Source organism: Acartia tonsa, chromosome 11 (assembly GCF_053477335.1).
Source record: "Acartia tonsa isolate MP-2025a chromosome 11, ASM5347733v1, whole genome shotgun sequence".
NCBI classification, from domain to species: Eukaryota; Metazoa; Arthropoda; class Copepoda; order Calanoida; family Acartiidae; genus Acartia; species Acartia tonsa.
Genome location: NC_137270.1, coordinates 27725382 through 27741710, shown reverse-complemented (window position 1 = coordinate 27741710; position 16329 = coordinate 27725382). Strand labels below are relative to the sequence as shown.

Sequence of the window (16329 nt, the reverse complement as noted above, 5' to 3'; positions counted from 1 at the left end):
ATTTTTTAAATGCACTTTCTTGTAACGATTATAGCTACACTTTCTAAATTATACCTAAGGAAATAATCATGTAGAATTTGAGATCTTTTTAATACTTATATTTGCGGGAACTTTTATTTAATGAAATCTTCCAATTTTTAACATGTACGAAACGGCCTGCTTTATTGCATCACGATCCATGACAGATCTATATAGGAAATAATTGTTTATATATGAGCTCAAGTTTTCCAAATATTAAGTGTTTAAAACCCATAGTGCTCCAATAATTCATAATAAACTCTCATTGACCAGAACGATTTGATCCATTATTTTACTGCATGAAGAATAAATTCTTTTTTTTTATTTCATGTTGCTATTTGAATTATATTGAAGTATTAAATTTATATTCATAAAACAGAAAATTTATATTCATGATATAGTAAATAAAAGAAAACTTAGTTTTAAAATAATTTGATACTAGCAATATGTGCGTAATGTGGTCAGATATTGAACTAAAATTTAACAGTTAACTAAACATTTTAACCCTTTCAGGACGATAATTTGAAATAAAAAAAATTAGGATCCTAAAATATTTTAAAGAAAGAGAGGCAAAATTATAAATACTTTAATACTTTAAACAGGGATAGGACAATGGAAGAAAACGATTAATATTCAATCTAGCTAATAGCGGGATAATTTTAGAACGCCACCTCTAGTTAACGATAACAGCTATCTGTTTCTTACTTATGGACGTACGGACCGACCCTTATTTTATAGGAGCAAATCGTTTAAAGTTTATAAAAAAACACAAACAAATGGTGAATAACACTGAGAAAAAATTAAAAATAAAAATAAAATAATCGCTTGGGTAGTAAAGGGTTAAGGTTGAAATAGAAATTTCTGAACAGTTGTATGTAGTACAGTTATTCTGGTTTCAACAATCAGTGGGTGAAGATATCAATAGCTACCCCCCCTTTATTCCCACCCATTTTTGATTTTTGGTGAAAAATAAAATTAGATTTTTTGTCGTTTCTATCATTGTCATTGAAATGGAGAAAATTGTTAATATAAAAGGTAAAAACTAAGATTTTTTTTAACAAGTTTAACCAAGATATAAAGATTAAATGTTTAAATTAATCATTTTTAAATTTTATAGACTTAAGGCTCTAATATTAAGTATTTTTAATATTTTTGGTTTTTCTGAAAAACATTAAGAATAAAAATGATCTTAGATGGAATTCTAATAATGGTATTTTTGTATGATAATGACATTGCTGCTTATTAAAATAGATACAACAATTTTTGTTGTAGGATTTTCCAGTTGAACCAATTATGCTAATAAAATAATTTTAATTTTATGAAAATTATTTATTGTAAAGAATAGATAGTTTTTTATTTGGGTATTGTTGATTTTTTCTGGTTATTTATTCATATAATGAGGAAATAAAAATAACTTTCTAGGACATATCTCTTATTTGTTTCCTTTACATGTAAGATCAGCATATTATTTATTCAGTAGAAAATATAAACTATTGCAAAAATAACATGTTTTTCATATTAAGTTATATTTATATTCTTTAAATTCAATAGATCATATTGTTGTGGTTGACTTTAGGGTCAGTTATCAAAAGAAAATTTTTAGAATTTCAATTTTTTTTGTCTATTTTTACAGAATGTTGTTTGATTGTTCTTATTTTGATTCAAAGTGAGGATGCGCTTTTTATTACTGTATGTTTTTAAAATAGCTGCGATAGAGGCGGGTGGACTCTAATTCTGCGGGGAAATTTTAACCTTAACTTATATTTTTAATTCTAATTTTAAAAATGCACAATAAATACGAAGGAAAACACGATTATTTTTTTTATTTTAATTCTCTATTTATTTTTTTTAGAATGTTATGTGGACAGCAGACCTGGAGTTCCGTCGGTTCTTTGGTTTAGAAATGTAAGTTAAAAATAAATATTTTGTAAACATAATTTAGAGTTCCTACATCTTAAAGCTGTCCGAAAATTTTTTACCTTAATCTCTTTAAATTTGAACCAACCCATAGTTCCTCATTCAAAATATGGTTCAGATTTATATCATAATAGCGGCTACGCCCCTGATTAGATTAGTATTTGTTTTGTGTTTTCTCTTGTGAGGGTGGTGCTACCCTCCTATCAAATAGCTATAAACCTTCCCAGGACCCATGAGAAGCTACACTGAAAACGAGAACCATATCGGTTCGGTGGTTAGCAGGATTCTACGGTACAGACAGACAGATATACTGTGACTATATTATTAGGATAGTGGAACATTTTTTTCTTCATTATGGAGTGAGAAATGTTAGCGCTAAATTAAATGCTATTCTAATATCAAACTGCAAAAAATCGAATGAATATAACAGCATAATGCTTTTGTTTAAGCTATAAAAATAAAATAAATATATTTAAAAAGATCCTGAATTCATTTCCCAATTTTGTTTGTTGACAAAATTGCACAGTTTTGCTTCACAAATATTTGAAAAGCGTACAAATATTACACCCTTAGCAAACAAAAAGTGCCAATGCTTATTTTTCTTTTGTTTAAAAGTTAAAAAGTATAACATTAAGACAACATTAGGGAATTAAAATCTGTTGATAAAAACAGTGTAATAAAATTGATTTTCACCATGAATTTTTTAATTGCTTTAAAAAATCGTTTGAAATGTTGTCAGCTTTTAGTAGATAAGCTATTCTGTAATTCATTTTGTCCGTCGTTAGTCAGTAAGTCCGCTATGAGTGAAACGTAAGCTTTCAAAATTCCTGATTTATTTAATCAAGTTTAATGTTTATTTTTTATGACACTGCTATATAGTTATTTTTTTCCGGATATACATTCATAATTTTTAAGTTTCGCTACTTATAGACGTTGTTGCCCTTGTTATTTTTCTCTTACTTTTGGATATATTCGTCATTTTATATGTTTGCCTTATAGGCACAAAAATGTACAGAGAGCTAGGGAGACCAATTAGTTAAAAGGTTGTTCATTGCTCACAACTCATCAGGGATACAGGGATAGGACAATTGATTATAAATTAATATTTCATTTAATTCTTAAAAGTTATATTTTGTCGGTGGTATCTTGGTAAATGTAAGAGGATTGCATGCATGGTTGTGGAATAATTTAGCTCAACCTGTCATTTCCCTGACATCCCTGACACTCAACACACACTGTTGATGAACTGAAATTTAATTTTCGAATGTGTACTTAGTTTCCTTGGTGTTTCCTCATCCTATCTCAATATTTACTACTATCTAAAAAAGCTTCAAACTTCAAAAAAAATCAAAATTTGAAAAATTAAAATTTTGAATGTATAACTATCTCAATATTTACTACTATCTAAAAAAGCTTCAAACTTCCAGAAAAATCAAAATTTGAAAAATTAAAATTTTGAATGTATAACTAACAATCGTTTATACACTCAAATTTTGATTTTCTTTTGGAAGTTTTAAAGATTTTTAAATATTGAGATAAGATGAGGAAACACCGAGGAAACTGTGTACACATTCGGAAATTAAATTCCAGTTCATCAAATGAGATGTACTGAATTTTAGTTTCCGAAAGTGTACCTAGCATCCGCGTCTTATCTCAATATTTACTACTAGCTAAAAAAGCTTCAAACTTCCAAAAAATCTAAATTTGAAAAATTAAAATTTTGAATGTATAATGTAACAATCGTTTATACATTCAAATTTAGATTTTTTTGGAAGTTTTTTAAATATTTAGATAGGATGAGGAAACACCGAGGAAACTGTGTACACATTCAGAAATTAAATTTCAGTTCATCACATGAGAATAAGATATAGATGTTCTTGCAGTGTCTCAAATCCATATGTTTTTCTTACTTTTAGATTTCTAATGTTTAATATTCAAATTTTTGAATAAATAACGCCTGCACTATATGTTATTTTCATCAAGTATTTTATTAACGGGGGCCTAAAAATCATGTCAGGGAAGTATTAAGTCTTTGGGGAAAAGTTACATTTCTTAATTCAATGAATTAGCCCTTTTTAATTGAATTTACCTTCAACCTACATTCAAATATTTATATTATAGTTCTTTTCGTAATTGTAACATGAAATTTTTTTAAGCACTAAGTCCAGGACGTGTTTTAGTCATGGTTTGTTTGGTTAGGTTGGCTACCGCATGGTTTATGCTTCCCGTAGTGGCAAGAACCTTGCGTGGATTGCTATACAAAATGAGTGATATCCAATTGAAAAATTAAAATGCACAGGATCTAAATGTTCTTAAAGTACAAATGAAGTACAGGCCATAAAAATCTGGAGAAAATTTTTGCTTTCAGAATAGAAAACTATGAGAATTATTCTTTGAAGCTTTATTCTATTTAACTAATTAGAGGAAAAAGTTTGAATTTAACATTGTATAAACATTGTAATAAGAAGAGAAAAGAATGATATAAAGACAGAGAGAGAGGATACAATGGGCTGTTTATTACACTAGTCCCCAAAGTTTTAAATAAACTTTTTCTTATTCCTTGACCTTACAACTTTGGGGATTTTAGTGAATTTTGATTGGTTTATTCATTAAGTTGAGTGTTCAAGCATTTCAACGACTAATTTTAATTTGTGTATTATCATTTGGGATGTACATATATCAATTTATCGGTCATTGTCTCATCCCTTTAGATCCCTGGGAAAGAATGAGATAAAGAGAGGACAGAAACATCTAAATAGATTAATTTACACAGCTTATATATATGAATGTACGTTGTAAACTGTATATGTTTCTTGTCTATTTCAAGCATAGTATTTATACAATTAGGGCAATTTACACAGTATAATATTCTTTTGATCAATAATGCGGGGATGGAAGGAAAAGTACAGCTAAATTAATTCATAATTTCCAAGCCATTAAGATGAAAATTTACATTTTTTTCATTTATTATTTTTTATTTTTTTGGGGGGGAGGGGAATATTAATTTCTTTATTGCCCTCTCTCACCTTGTGTAATAAAGACTACCTGGACTGTCTAAATACTTTTATAACTTTTAGTCTAATATGAGAAGCTTTGGAATAGTATTTCCAAAGAGAGAGAGAGTACAATGGGCTGATTTTTTACTCTAGTCCCCAAAGTTTTATGATAACGTTTTTGATTCGTTGGTCTAACAAATTTGGGGGCTTTCGTGAATTTTGATTGGTTGGTTTATTAAGTTAAGTGTTCTAACGTGTCAACCACTAATTCTACGCTAAAGATAGGGGATATTGTGTATCATCATTGAAGATGTACATTAATTTTTACGGCCATTATCTTATTCCTTTAGAAATCTGAGTATTTCTGAATTATTTTTTTAAACAAAATGTCTCCATTTGCGTCTCATGTATCCTTTTTATAATATGTGCCTGCTCTATTATCTGTTCTATGTAATTTTCATCATTTCTCATATTTTTACTAGAATAAAAGGACCATCTATAATGAAAAGCCTGAGCAATTACCTTCTAAAACAATCTGAGAAAATAGAAGTAACATAATGACATATCCTTTGCTATTCTATTACATAAAGTAGTAAGTTTTTTTTTGTCAGAAGCTTAAGATTTTGAAAATTAATGAACCGATTGGGTTCTCCAATTTAGGGAAGCTTCCCATTGGTAATTTAGTCTGTGTACTGGCCTATCATTAGTAATTTTATTTGTATGACGTCATCTTTATAGGCACTATAAAGAGCTTCATTTTCAAGGACCACTTATTATTACAATAAGTTTTGAAATCAAAGCATAAAAGTATTTTTAATCTTTTTTTGTAATTATCCTTTTAATACTGTATATATATTTAATGTTTTACCTAGTCGTGTGCGCCATTTAATTTGATTAAATAGTGCACCAAAATAAATTGTGTTAAAACAAACACAGTCATGACGTGTAAACACTAAACAAGCATGAAAAATGGGATCCAGTGGACATAGGACACACAAATTAATAATAAGACCTATTTACTATTTTCAAGACTTAAGATCTTTTAAAATTAGACTTTTCTTATTAGTGAATGGTCAATGGGCATGTATTTTTTTACTTGTTTACTTTAAAATTTAAGGTAGTAGGCATTAATCCACCCGTCCTTTGATGGATATATACGGAATCAATGGCTATATTATTAAATTCTATTTTTTAGGTTTTAAAGCTAGAATACTTTTCAACCTATTTTTATTAAAATTACACTATTCTAAAACATGAAAAGTTATACTAATTTTCAATTCATTTTGTCTAAAAAGATAACATTAGATATGATTATTTTGAATAACTATTTTAAGTTAAAATTGTTAAAATTTGAATAAAACAGTGAACTAAAATCTTTACCAAAAACTTAGCTTGTTCTTAAATATTGTTGGACAAATTACCAAGATTAAATTTGGTTTAATGTATGTTGGGTAGAGCTAGCAACCCTGTCAATCCTTAAAGCCAACTGATGACATCAAATTTGAATGATTTTAGCTGACGAAATGATCTTTATTAGAAATTATCTTAGATAAATGAGTTTATTTACATCAATTTAACGTTTATATTATGACCAATATTATGCCATACATTAACTAAAATGTTATTTTTGAGACTACTTTCATTTAAAGACATACAGTCGACTTAAACTATTGAAACTTAATGAGGACATAATTTCTACTTTCAAAACTAGGTGTAGCCTCTGAGGGCATTTTAAAAACATAGGAGGCAGGTTAGTCTTTCACCTTTAATTATAGTAAGTATAAAGGGTGGGTTGTAAGAATGTTTTCACTTAGGATTGGTTGGGAGGTTTATTGCCTCAAAATAGACAAAAGAAAATTCTAGGACCTATAAAAAGCTTTTATTTAAGGAAGAGTCATATCGATCCAGCGGTCTTTTGTTACAGACACTGCATGTTGACATCTTGTTACTTTTATATAAGGATTCTTACAAAAACTGTATTTCCATAGTGTTATTTCGACCTAATAAAAGCACAGCAGATTAACAGAACACGGCTTGGGCTAATTCTAAGTCCAACATTTATCAACTTCTAATTCCATTCCCAGACTAAGGGGGTACATTCTAAGATGAGAATCATGATAGATGAATAATTGACTGTTCATATTTACAGATACCAAGAGTATGAACATACACAATAAAGACCTCAAAACTTAGACTTGCAATGTAAGTTAGTGAATTCTTGATAGACAAAAAAGCATACTTCTTCAAGTGCATAGACAGGACAGGATAGACCCAGAATTATTATTAAGCGAATTGGGTGGATGGTCATAAGCCAAGAATACACTAAGTTCTGCTATGAGCTACCACGAGAAACATGTAATTTTACCTAGCAATTTCCTAGATCCTTTGATTTAAACAAAGATACCTTACTACTTTATCCATAGATAAGTGGCTGCTCCCTAGCAACCGGGGGGATCTTTATCATATAGTGGCAGAAAAAAAAGCATATAACCACCGCAAGACTAAAATATAAAATGTGGTGAAGCTTTCCTGAAAAGAAAACTCAGAAGAAACTTAGAAACATTAAAATCTCCATCTTTCCAGGACAAAGCCCAAATTGTGTAAAAAATCATCCATTTGAAGGCATAAAAATAATGGATTATCCATCTCTTTTTTAGGGGTTTTCTTTCCAACTTCCCCTCTCATCTGCCTCATTTCTATGACGTCACATGGATCATTTTTAAGCTTGTCCTTTCCAGAATGCAGACCCTGTAAAGAAATGCATTGGTAGTCTTATTCTGTCTATTGCACTAAATTTAATTTAGAAGGATAATATATTAAGAAGCCTAATTCTCACTTACTGGATAATAAACAGAATAATAGTTTTAACTATAGAATAGTTATTTGTCGCATCCTATTATAGACAGTTTTCCGCCTATAGTAAGATACTAAAGTAGTAATGTTTCTTTTTGTCTGTAACTAAAGATCTCGAAATCTGTTTGTCTGATTTGATTGTACTTTTCAGGAAAGCATTATAAATGTCTTTGGGTGGTTTTAGGCTATTTTCCTGTCCTTGGAGGCTAGAGGCTATAAAGTAGGATACCGGTTTGTCCGTCTATCTGTCTGAAGCTGACAATCTCGGTAACCGTTAATCGTTTCTGCTGCGTTTCTTGTAAACATTTTATACTTGTTTTTCTTTTATTCGGGAACTTGGAAGTGTGAAATATTGGACTGAAAAATATTCTGGTCTCCAAAGTTTTGTTAAACGTTTTCACGTTCTATCTATCATTCCTTTACCATGCATTTTTGATGATTTTATTAAATCTTGATTTTCTGTATAAAACTAGCAGTGTCCAAACTTTTCAATCAATAATTTTAATCTAGTCAAGGGGTAATTTTGTTTGCCATTGTCTTATCCCTTTAGATCCCTGTTTTTTATTAGTAAACTAGTACATGTACTGAACACGTTGTAAAAAATGCACTGAGAAGTAAAACAAGCCTCCCTACCTTTTACATACCATGTAAAATTGGTTTAATAAATGTTTTGTCAAGAGATATAAAACATATGTTGATTTAATTTTCCCAGCAAGAGAGAAAAGTGCTTCTTCTTTTCAGAAAATATATTTTTATAGCAAACTAGAGGATGTTACCTAGCATCTAGGGGGTCTGTATTCAAAACGGATAGGGTAGGACAGAAATATAGCCTAAAACTATACTAAGATCGATTTGAACCTTTTATAAATTACAAAATTAAAGCAGTTCAGTAGTAATTGAAATCCTTGGTTACAGACAAACAATCCAGTAGGAGGGCAGGGGATGGTGTAACCTGGGTGGATCGTAATTTTATCCAGCTACCAGTTTCACTTTATTGTAGTACATGACAATCCGGTGTAAGAATATAGTAAGATAATTGGTATGATAATAAATAGAATGAAAAAAGTCACATTATTTTACCAATCCATTTTATATCAATAACTTATTTTTCCCGAAGCAGCTTATAGTTCATAATAAAAAATAACGTCATACAATACAAATTAGGTACCATTATACATTTTACCATTGGTCAATTAAAAAGTATACTGAGCTATCATTGATTATTTGTATTGTATGATGTTATTTTTTATTAGGCGCTATAATATGCTTCATTTTTCCGTCGTTTTGTATGACTATGCAAGTTGAAGAAAGTAAAGAGTTCGTCTAGTTGAGTATAAGAAAACAAAATATTAGGTTTCATAGACACCAAGTAAAAATATTGAATCGTATTTTAAAGAAAAATATTAACATAATTTTTAACATATACTGTTACATGTGAGTCAGAGCAAAGTTTCATGTTTGACGTCATAAAAAATACGTCTATAAAGGAGGGATAAGACGTGAAGTGGTAAAGGAAACCTCTAAAAAAGAGATGGATAATAGACGTACTTTTATGACGTCACACATGACACTTTCCGCCATCTTATTATATGTTCTAGTGGCTACAATCTAGGAAATCAGCTTTCTGTGTCGGCCAAATCCTAGTTATAGAATTGCTAGTCAGCAATCATGGGTTTTTAATTAGATTAGAAACTTTAAATGATAATTATATAATTGCTGGTCTTAAAATAAGGATGAAAATATCAATGATAGCAATGGATGGTAGCGATGAACTAAAACAGTTTTAATAAAAGACACACAGATAAAGTGATCTAAATGGTTGTTTTAAACTAACAGTGTCAAATCTTAACCTTTAATTAAAACTACAGATGGGGTAACCATCATTCTGGACGTACATCTATTTATCTATTTCAAAAAATTGTCCAAAATTTTTTTTTTTAAATCCTCGAAATTTATTTAAATTTATTTTTCAGGGTTTAGAAATAACAGACAACGAAGCAAAAGGAGTCTTGGTCACTAAAAACAGTTTAGTTCTTCAAAATATATCAAGGTACAATAGTTAATAGATAGATAGTACAAACAATAATGGAATGGGTGGGTAGTTTGTAGATCAATAGTTTTATAACAAGAATGACAACTTCTATGGAAACGAAAAACAAAACAAAAAAACAAGTTAATTAAATTGTAATTAGCTTTATTTTAGTTTATAATTTATAGATTACAGAAATCGTCATTTTAATTCTTAATTTAATGAAGTTGTTCCACTTTTTAAGAAAAACATTAACAAGTTTTAATGAAGAGTTGCCTTGTATAATAACTATAAAGCTGCTTCTAGCCATTGTTGAAAAGAACAAAACAGAAATAATTAAAGAGTATTTTCGCTTTATACAAGGATGATAACATCCATAAAAGCGAAGCTCCAAATCAGAAGGAAGAACAAACGAACAATAACTCTTGTAGAGTGTCAGAAAAAGCAAAATATATGTAAATATACATATAAGTTGAAATAAAATTTTAAGTAAATTTGTTGTAAAACTGAAATAATAAATACTATCTATTTGAGGACAGACATACACTTTTAGCCCTTGATTAAATCGAATCTTTGCCTATAACTTTCCTAGGAATCAGTATTTCAAAAAATCAAAAATCAAAAAAAGCATGTTGAAAATGGACGTAAGGACTTTCTTGTAACAATTTTAGAGTTCTGCGCTTTCTAAATCGTACCTACCTATGATAGGAAGCATCATGCAAAGTTTGAAATCGATAGGCCAATGCTAACATGTCTAAATCAATGAAAAAAGCTAATCTTTACGGACGTAAGGACGGATGGAACCTAAACATAGAAAAGCTGCGCTTATAAAAAGCATCCTTAACCTCGAATTTGAATTCTTAACGCGCATTTCTTGGATTTTTAAGATGAAAGCCAACGAATTCTTGGTATTTGTAAAATACGCGAAATAACATATTCGAACAAAGCAACACAAATTAATTATTAATTTTTTTCTGTATATTTTTTCAAAGAAAATCAGTTCAAAGATCTTAATAAACTAACACAAATACTACAGTGAGGGAGGAGACATTGGGGTGTTTTTAACACTAGTCCCCAAACTTTTTTAATAATAACGTTTTCTTATTTGTTTACCTACCAATCTTGGGGACCTTTAATGAATGTTAATTGGTTGGTTCATCTAGTTGAGTGTCCAATCGTTGCAATGTTTCAATTGTAATCTACGGAAGAGGTAATTTTGTGTATCATCACTAGAGATGGGCATACTTTTTTTTGTCTTATCCTATAAAATAACAATAGATAATACTTTTGTAACTTATTAATGAAGAATTATTTACTTTTAAAATTTGCTAGTCTTATTTTTCATTTTGCTCCATTACTTTAAAATAAAACATGCTTTTACATGTTTAATACATTTTTGACAATTTTTGTTTCAAAAATTCTGGCAAGGGTATTTTAAAAGTTCGTACTATCTACTGCAGTAAAAAGAAAAAATAAAGTAAAATTCTTTGATATGTGTAAATAAAAAAAGTAGAAAAATATAGAAGATAGTTGTTTTCTAAATAATTTCCATGCTCTACCAAAATGACAACCTTTCTAAAATTATAACTAAGAACAACGTTACTTAATAAATATCTTCACATTGCCAGAGATATAGGGATGGAACAATGAATCTAAGATCCTTTTTTTTAGCTGTCTCAGACTATTGGTGCTTTTCGTATTTTGGCAAATTTGAAAATCTATTTGAACTAGTTTCTCGATGTTTATTCTAGTTGGTTCTAAAAATCTTTTTTATTGTCATAACAATTTAGTTCTAATATAGATACGTTACGGTGATGCTTTTATAGAAACCCCATATTATTTTCTGTAAATTGAAAATGAGATGAGTGAAATAAATATTTTTTTGAAACATTCTTATTTTTCGGTTCTCAATTTTGATATGATTAGCACTTGTCAAATTAAACAAGCTTTCTAGATAGTTTAGGTTTTCAAGACAATTTGCTTTGACTCTAAAATACAAGGGGGGGGGGGGGGGGGTTAATGCAACCATCTCGCAATCAATGATTAAATGGCACTTAGAATTCGAATTTCGATCTGAAATTTTTCATGAGTAATCCTTGGTAGGTCTTTTTTCCCTAAATCAAACAAAAAGTTGGAAAAGTAACAGCTGGCGGCTCAGCCGTTTAGCGGTTTTTTGCCTATTTTCAGGGCAAATTCATCATTAATTACGTAGGAATCAACTTTTTAAAACATATTTTTGGTTTAATTCATGTTAAATGATAGCAATAACCATATTTATTTCTAGTACCAACAGCTACTGGCTAGAACCGTTTAATAAGGATTTTGAGCGAGAAAAAGTATTATGTGGAGATAGGTTTCGTGACTAATATGCTCTTAAGATTGGCAAAAATTGGCAAAACGGCTGAGCCGTCAGCCGTTAACCGTTACTTTTCCAACTTTTTGTTCGATTTAGCGAAAATAGACCTACCAAGGATTATTCATGCAAAATTTCAGATCGAAATTCGAATTCTAAGTGCCATTTAATCACTGATTACGAGATGGTTGCATTAACCCCCCCCCCCCCTCCCCTTAATTGCTAATTGTCCTATCCCTGTTTCCCTGAAGAAGTTGGTCGTTTTCTTATCATGTCTACGTAATTATAGAAGCATGGGCTAATAAACTAAAAATATAAATGAATGAAAATAAACGTATGAAATTAAATTATTTGTCTTTTTTGTTTTCTCAAAAACAAGGTTAATCATAATCAAAAGTAGTGCTTGTTATATGATAATAACAAAAAATTACACTGTTATCTTTAATACAAAGTAGAATGATGTCTGTCCGTCCGTCCGTCTGCCAGTCCCTTAATGTCTCGGTAACCACTGAACCGATCGGATTCTACTCTTCAGAGAATATACCTGTCCTGTGGTGGTTTTATGCTATTTTCTTGGGGAACACCCCCGCCCCCCCCAAAAAAAAACCCCAAAATATTTTGCTAATTCGCCATTTATTCGCGAAAATTTGCGACCGATTCGCATTTTTTTCGGCTGGGTAAGTAATAGAAGATGTAATTATACCTCTTAGGACAAAGCCCATAGATGCTAGGGGCGAAGTCACTAGTACATATATAAAAACATATGAATTATTTGGTAAATAAACATATCTATTTCCATGGAGAAGGGTATGTATAGGGTATAAGATTGATACATTTACCAATATTATCCTATCTTCCAAGTGTTAACAAAAGTTGACAGAGACATATACCATGTACTTTACATATCTATTAGGGAATCCACGAATTTTGGTCATGTTGGAGTACATAAACCAGACTTAAAGACCCAATTTTTCGTAGGATTTTATACTTATGCATAATAAACTGTTTGGATCATTAAAATAATAAGTTTTTCTTTATTTTGCTAACTAAAATAATAAGTTTATAAAGTCTTATATTAAGAAATCCAAGGGTTTTGTCATGTAGAGTACAGAAACCAGATCTAAAGACCTTTGTTTATAACATTTTGTTTTATATTTTTTTTGTATTTTTTTATATTTTTTTTTGTATTATAAGTCCAGGTTTTTACACCTATACAAGTCAAATTTAAAGGGTCATCTAAATTCTTGCTAGATATAATAATAAGTTTACAAAGACATATACCATACACTTTACATATCTATTAGGGAATCCACGAATTTTGGTCATGTTTGAGTACATTAACCAGATCTAAATACCATAGGCGTCCAAGGGGGGGGGTAATGGGCCATTTGGCACCCCCAAAATTTTTTGAACAATACCCCCCCCAAAAAAAAATTACCCCTACCTTGGGGGTGCCGTAGGCACCCCCAACGATTTTGGGGGGGGGGGTATTTACCCCCCCCAAACCATTTTGGGGGGGTAACTACCCCCCCCAAAATAAATGTTTTTTAAAAAAAATTTTTTGGGGGGGGTATTTACCCCCCCCCCCAAATTGAATGTTCTTAAAAAAAAAATTTTACTGAAAATTTTTTTTTGGGGGGGGATCTATGATGTTATTGTAAAGCACTGAAGATTCCATAAAATAGATACCTAACTAAATTAAATATTTCATTAAATAATGAAAAAGAATTTCTATAGGCGATTTCTTTTGGGAGGATGTCAGGGTGTCTCAAAACTAGTTATAAAACTTACCAGGACCTATAAGACGCTTCACTTTAAAGTATAACCATATTGGTTCATTGGTTAGTGAGTTAATTATTGTATTTTTATGTTCTAAAGAATGAGATACTACTATATATTTGAATAGTAGTGGCGCCCTTAGCATCTAAGAACTCGTGTTTTCTAAAGGGTAAAAAGGGAGGAGAAAAATAGCCTAAAACCACTCAAAGGATTGACCTATAATAGTGTGGAACCATCATGGGATCTATGTGAAGCTTTCCTAAAAAGGAGAACTCAGTATTAAAAGTAATGAAATCTGAAGCTATAGTCAAATAAACCTTACTTACTACTTTATGTTATAGGATAGTACTTATTAACTTAATAGATTAGGTAGTTGCTTTTTTTACATAATTAAATTACCCCCCCCAAAAATTTTACCCCCGGGGTAAATTAGTTTGGGGGGGGTAATTACCCCCCCCAACAGATTTGGGGGGAGTATTTACCCCCCCCAACAGACTTTAGGGGGGGTAATTACCCCCCCCAATCAAATTTTACCCCCGGGGTAAAAATTTTGGGGGGGGTAAAAAAAAATTTCGGCGCGCTTCGCGCGCCATTTTACCCCCCCCAAACACGAATTACCCCCCCCCCTAAGATTTTTTACCCCCCCCCAAAAAAAAGCTTGGACGCCCCTGCTAAATACCTAATTTTATACACCTTTACAAGTATACTTTTATGGGTCATATAAATTCTTGCTAGGTATAATAATTAGTTGACAGGGACATTCATGTACTTAGCATTTATATAAAGGGATCTAATGTTTTAGGTGACATTGACAAACATTCCTGCAAACATTGCAATGTTTATTTAGTAAATTAAGTTAAACTCATTTTATATCTTTACCGTACTTTACATTATTGCTATTATTTCAAACACAATATTGTCCTGTTTATTCAATCACCTAAAATATGCATTATAGAGAGATAAATGTTAAACGGAAATATATATCCTTAATTTAGCATCTTATCAATCTTTATATCCCTATGCAAATGAAAGAATACTTTGATAATACACTGTACCTGAAATGGCGGATGGACACTTTTAGTAGATTAATATCTATCTCTAGTCTTTCAATACTCTGTAATTTCTTTCTCGAAGTTTCACAATCTTTTATTTTGCTATTCCAATCTTGCTATTATGTAATATTTTTCTCGCTTTCCTCAGTTTGGTAAGACCTATTATTTCATTTAAAGTGTAAAAACCCTCAAGAAAACAGCTTCTCTGAAGAGTAGAGCCCAATCGGTTCAGCGGTTTAAAAGATCTTAAGCTTCAAACAGACATAAGGACGATTGGTAGGACAGACATAATTCTATTTTGTATTAGACACTTGTTGTTTTATCTTCATACTTTTAGAACTTTTGTTCTAAGTTTATTCATATCAAGCACTCTTTTAAAGTCAAGCTTTGTTTAATTAAAGAAAAATTTAAATATTCATAAATTTTTTGCAAAACGTATATAAACATAAATGTTTAAAGTAAGCATTGTCGTCTTTGTTTGTATCAATCACAATGTCCTGACTGTTTTTGTAAATATTTATATTTCTTTTTCTCTTTTTTTCATTTAAGTTTTTATCTTCCTTTTTAACCATTTGTATTGCTAAAATTTTCAAACAATTTTGCTACTATTGGATACTATGGTTCTGTTTTTATTATAAGTATTTGTAATAACCCCCCCCCCCTGGACCTTGTTTTAAAGTATCTTCTGGGATAATACCATTGAAAAAATCTTTTTATCTACTTCTTAAACTTTGTAAGGTTGATAAATAACTGGATTATGCAGAAATAAAATGTGTCTATAAAATATTCAAATAAAAGACATTAAACTTGTATTACACTGTCTTAAACTTATTTTCAGATTTTTTTTGAAAAAACTAACCTAATTTCTTTGAATGTAAAAGAATGTACACTAAATTTTAAAAGAAAGCTGCTGATTATTTAATTAATGAAAAATCTCTCTCTTACATATTAAATCATATTTGTCTGTTCAGATTGCATAACTAACTTTTGTGCAATCTATTTAACCTTTGTTTAAATTGAACATTTAGCATTCAGAAACTATTAGGGAATTATGGGATATTGAACTGAATTTAGACTGGTACGCGAAGTTTTTTTTTAACATTTCTTGTATTAAAATAATTTTAGAAAGTATTCTATTTAAATCTTAGTCTGCAGTTCAAACTTGTGTAGTTTCCAAACTTTTAAAATCTACAGAAGGGATAATTTGATATGTTTTTTTATTTACCATATAGTTACTTTTTATGCCTTTTGACAAAGGTATATAAATGTTACCTTACCCGCCATTCATAAATTTTGTTGACTGAAAATTATCTTGTCTAGATAAATTTTGCG

General features: G+C 30.1%; 1 protein-coding gene across 1 annotated transcript in view; it reads left to right on the top strand.

Moving 5' to 3' along the window:
* Nucleotides 1–16329, top strand: part of LOC145331220 (neural cell adhesion molecule 1-like) — a 126000-nt gene that overhangs the window by 48553 nt on the left and 61118 nt on the right. Inside the window, exons 11-12 of the mRNA XM_080175837.1 lie at nt 1871–1923; nt 9758–9834. Coding sequence (XP_080031963.1) covers nt 1871–1923; nt 9758–9834 — 130 coding nt within the window. The remainder of the gene's footprint in view (nt 1–1870; nt 1924–9757; nt 9835–16329) is intronic.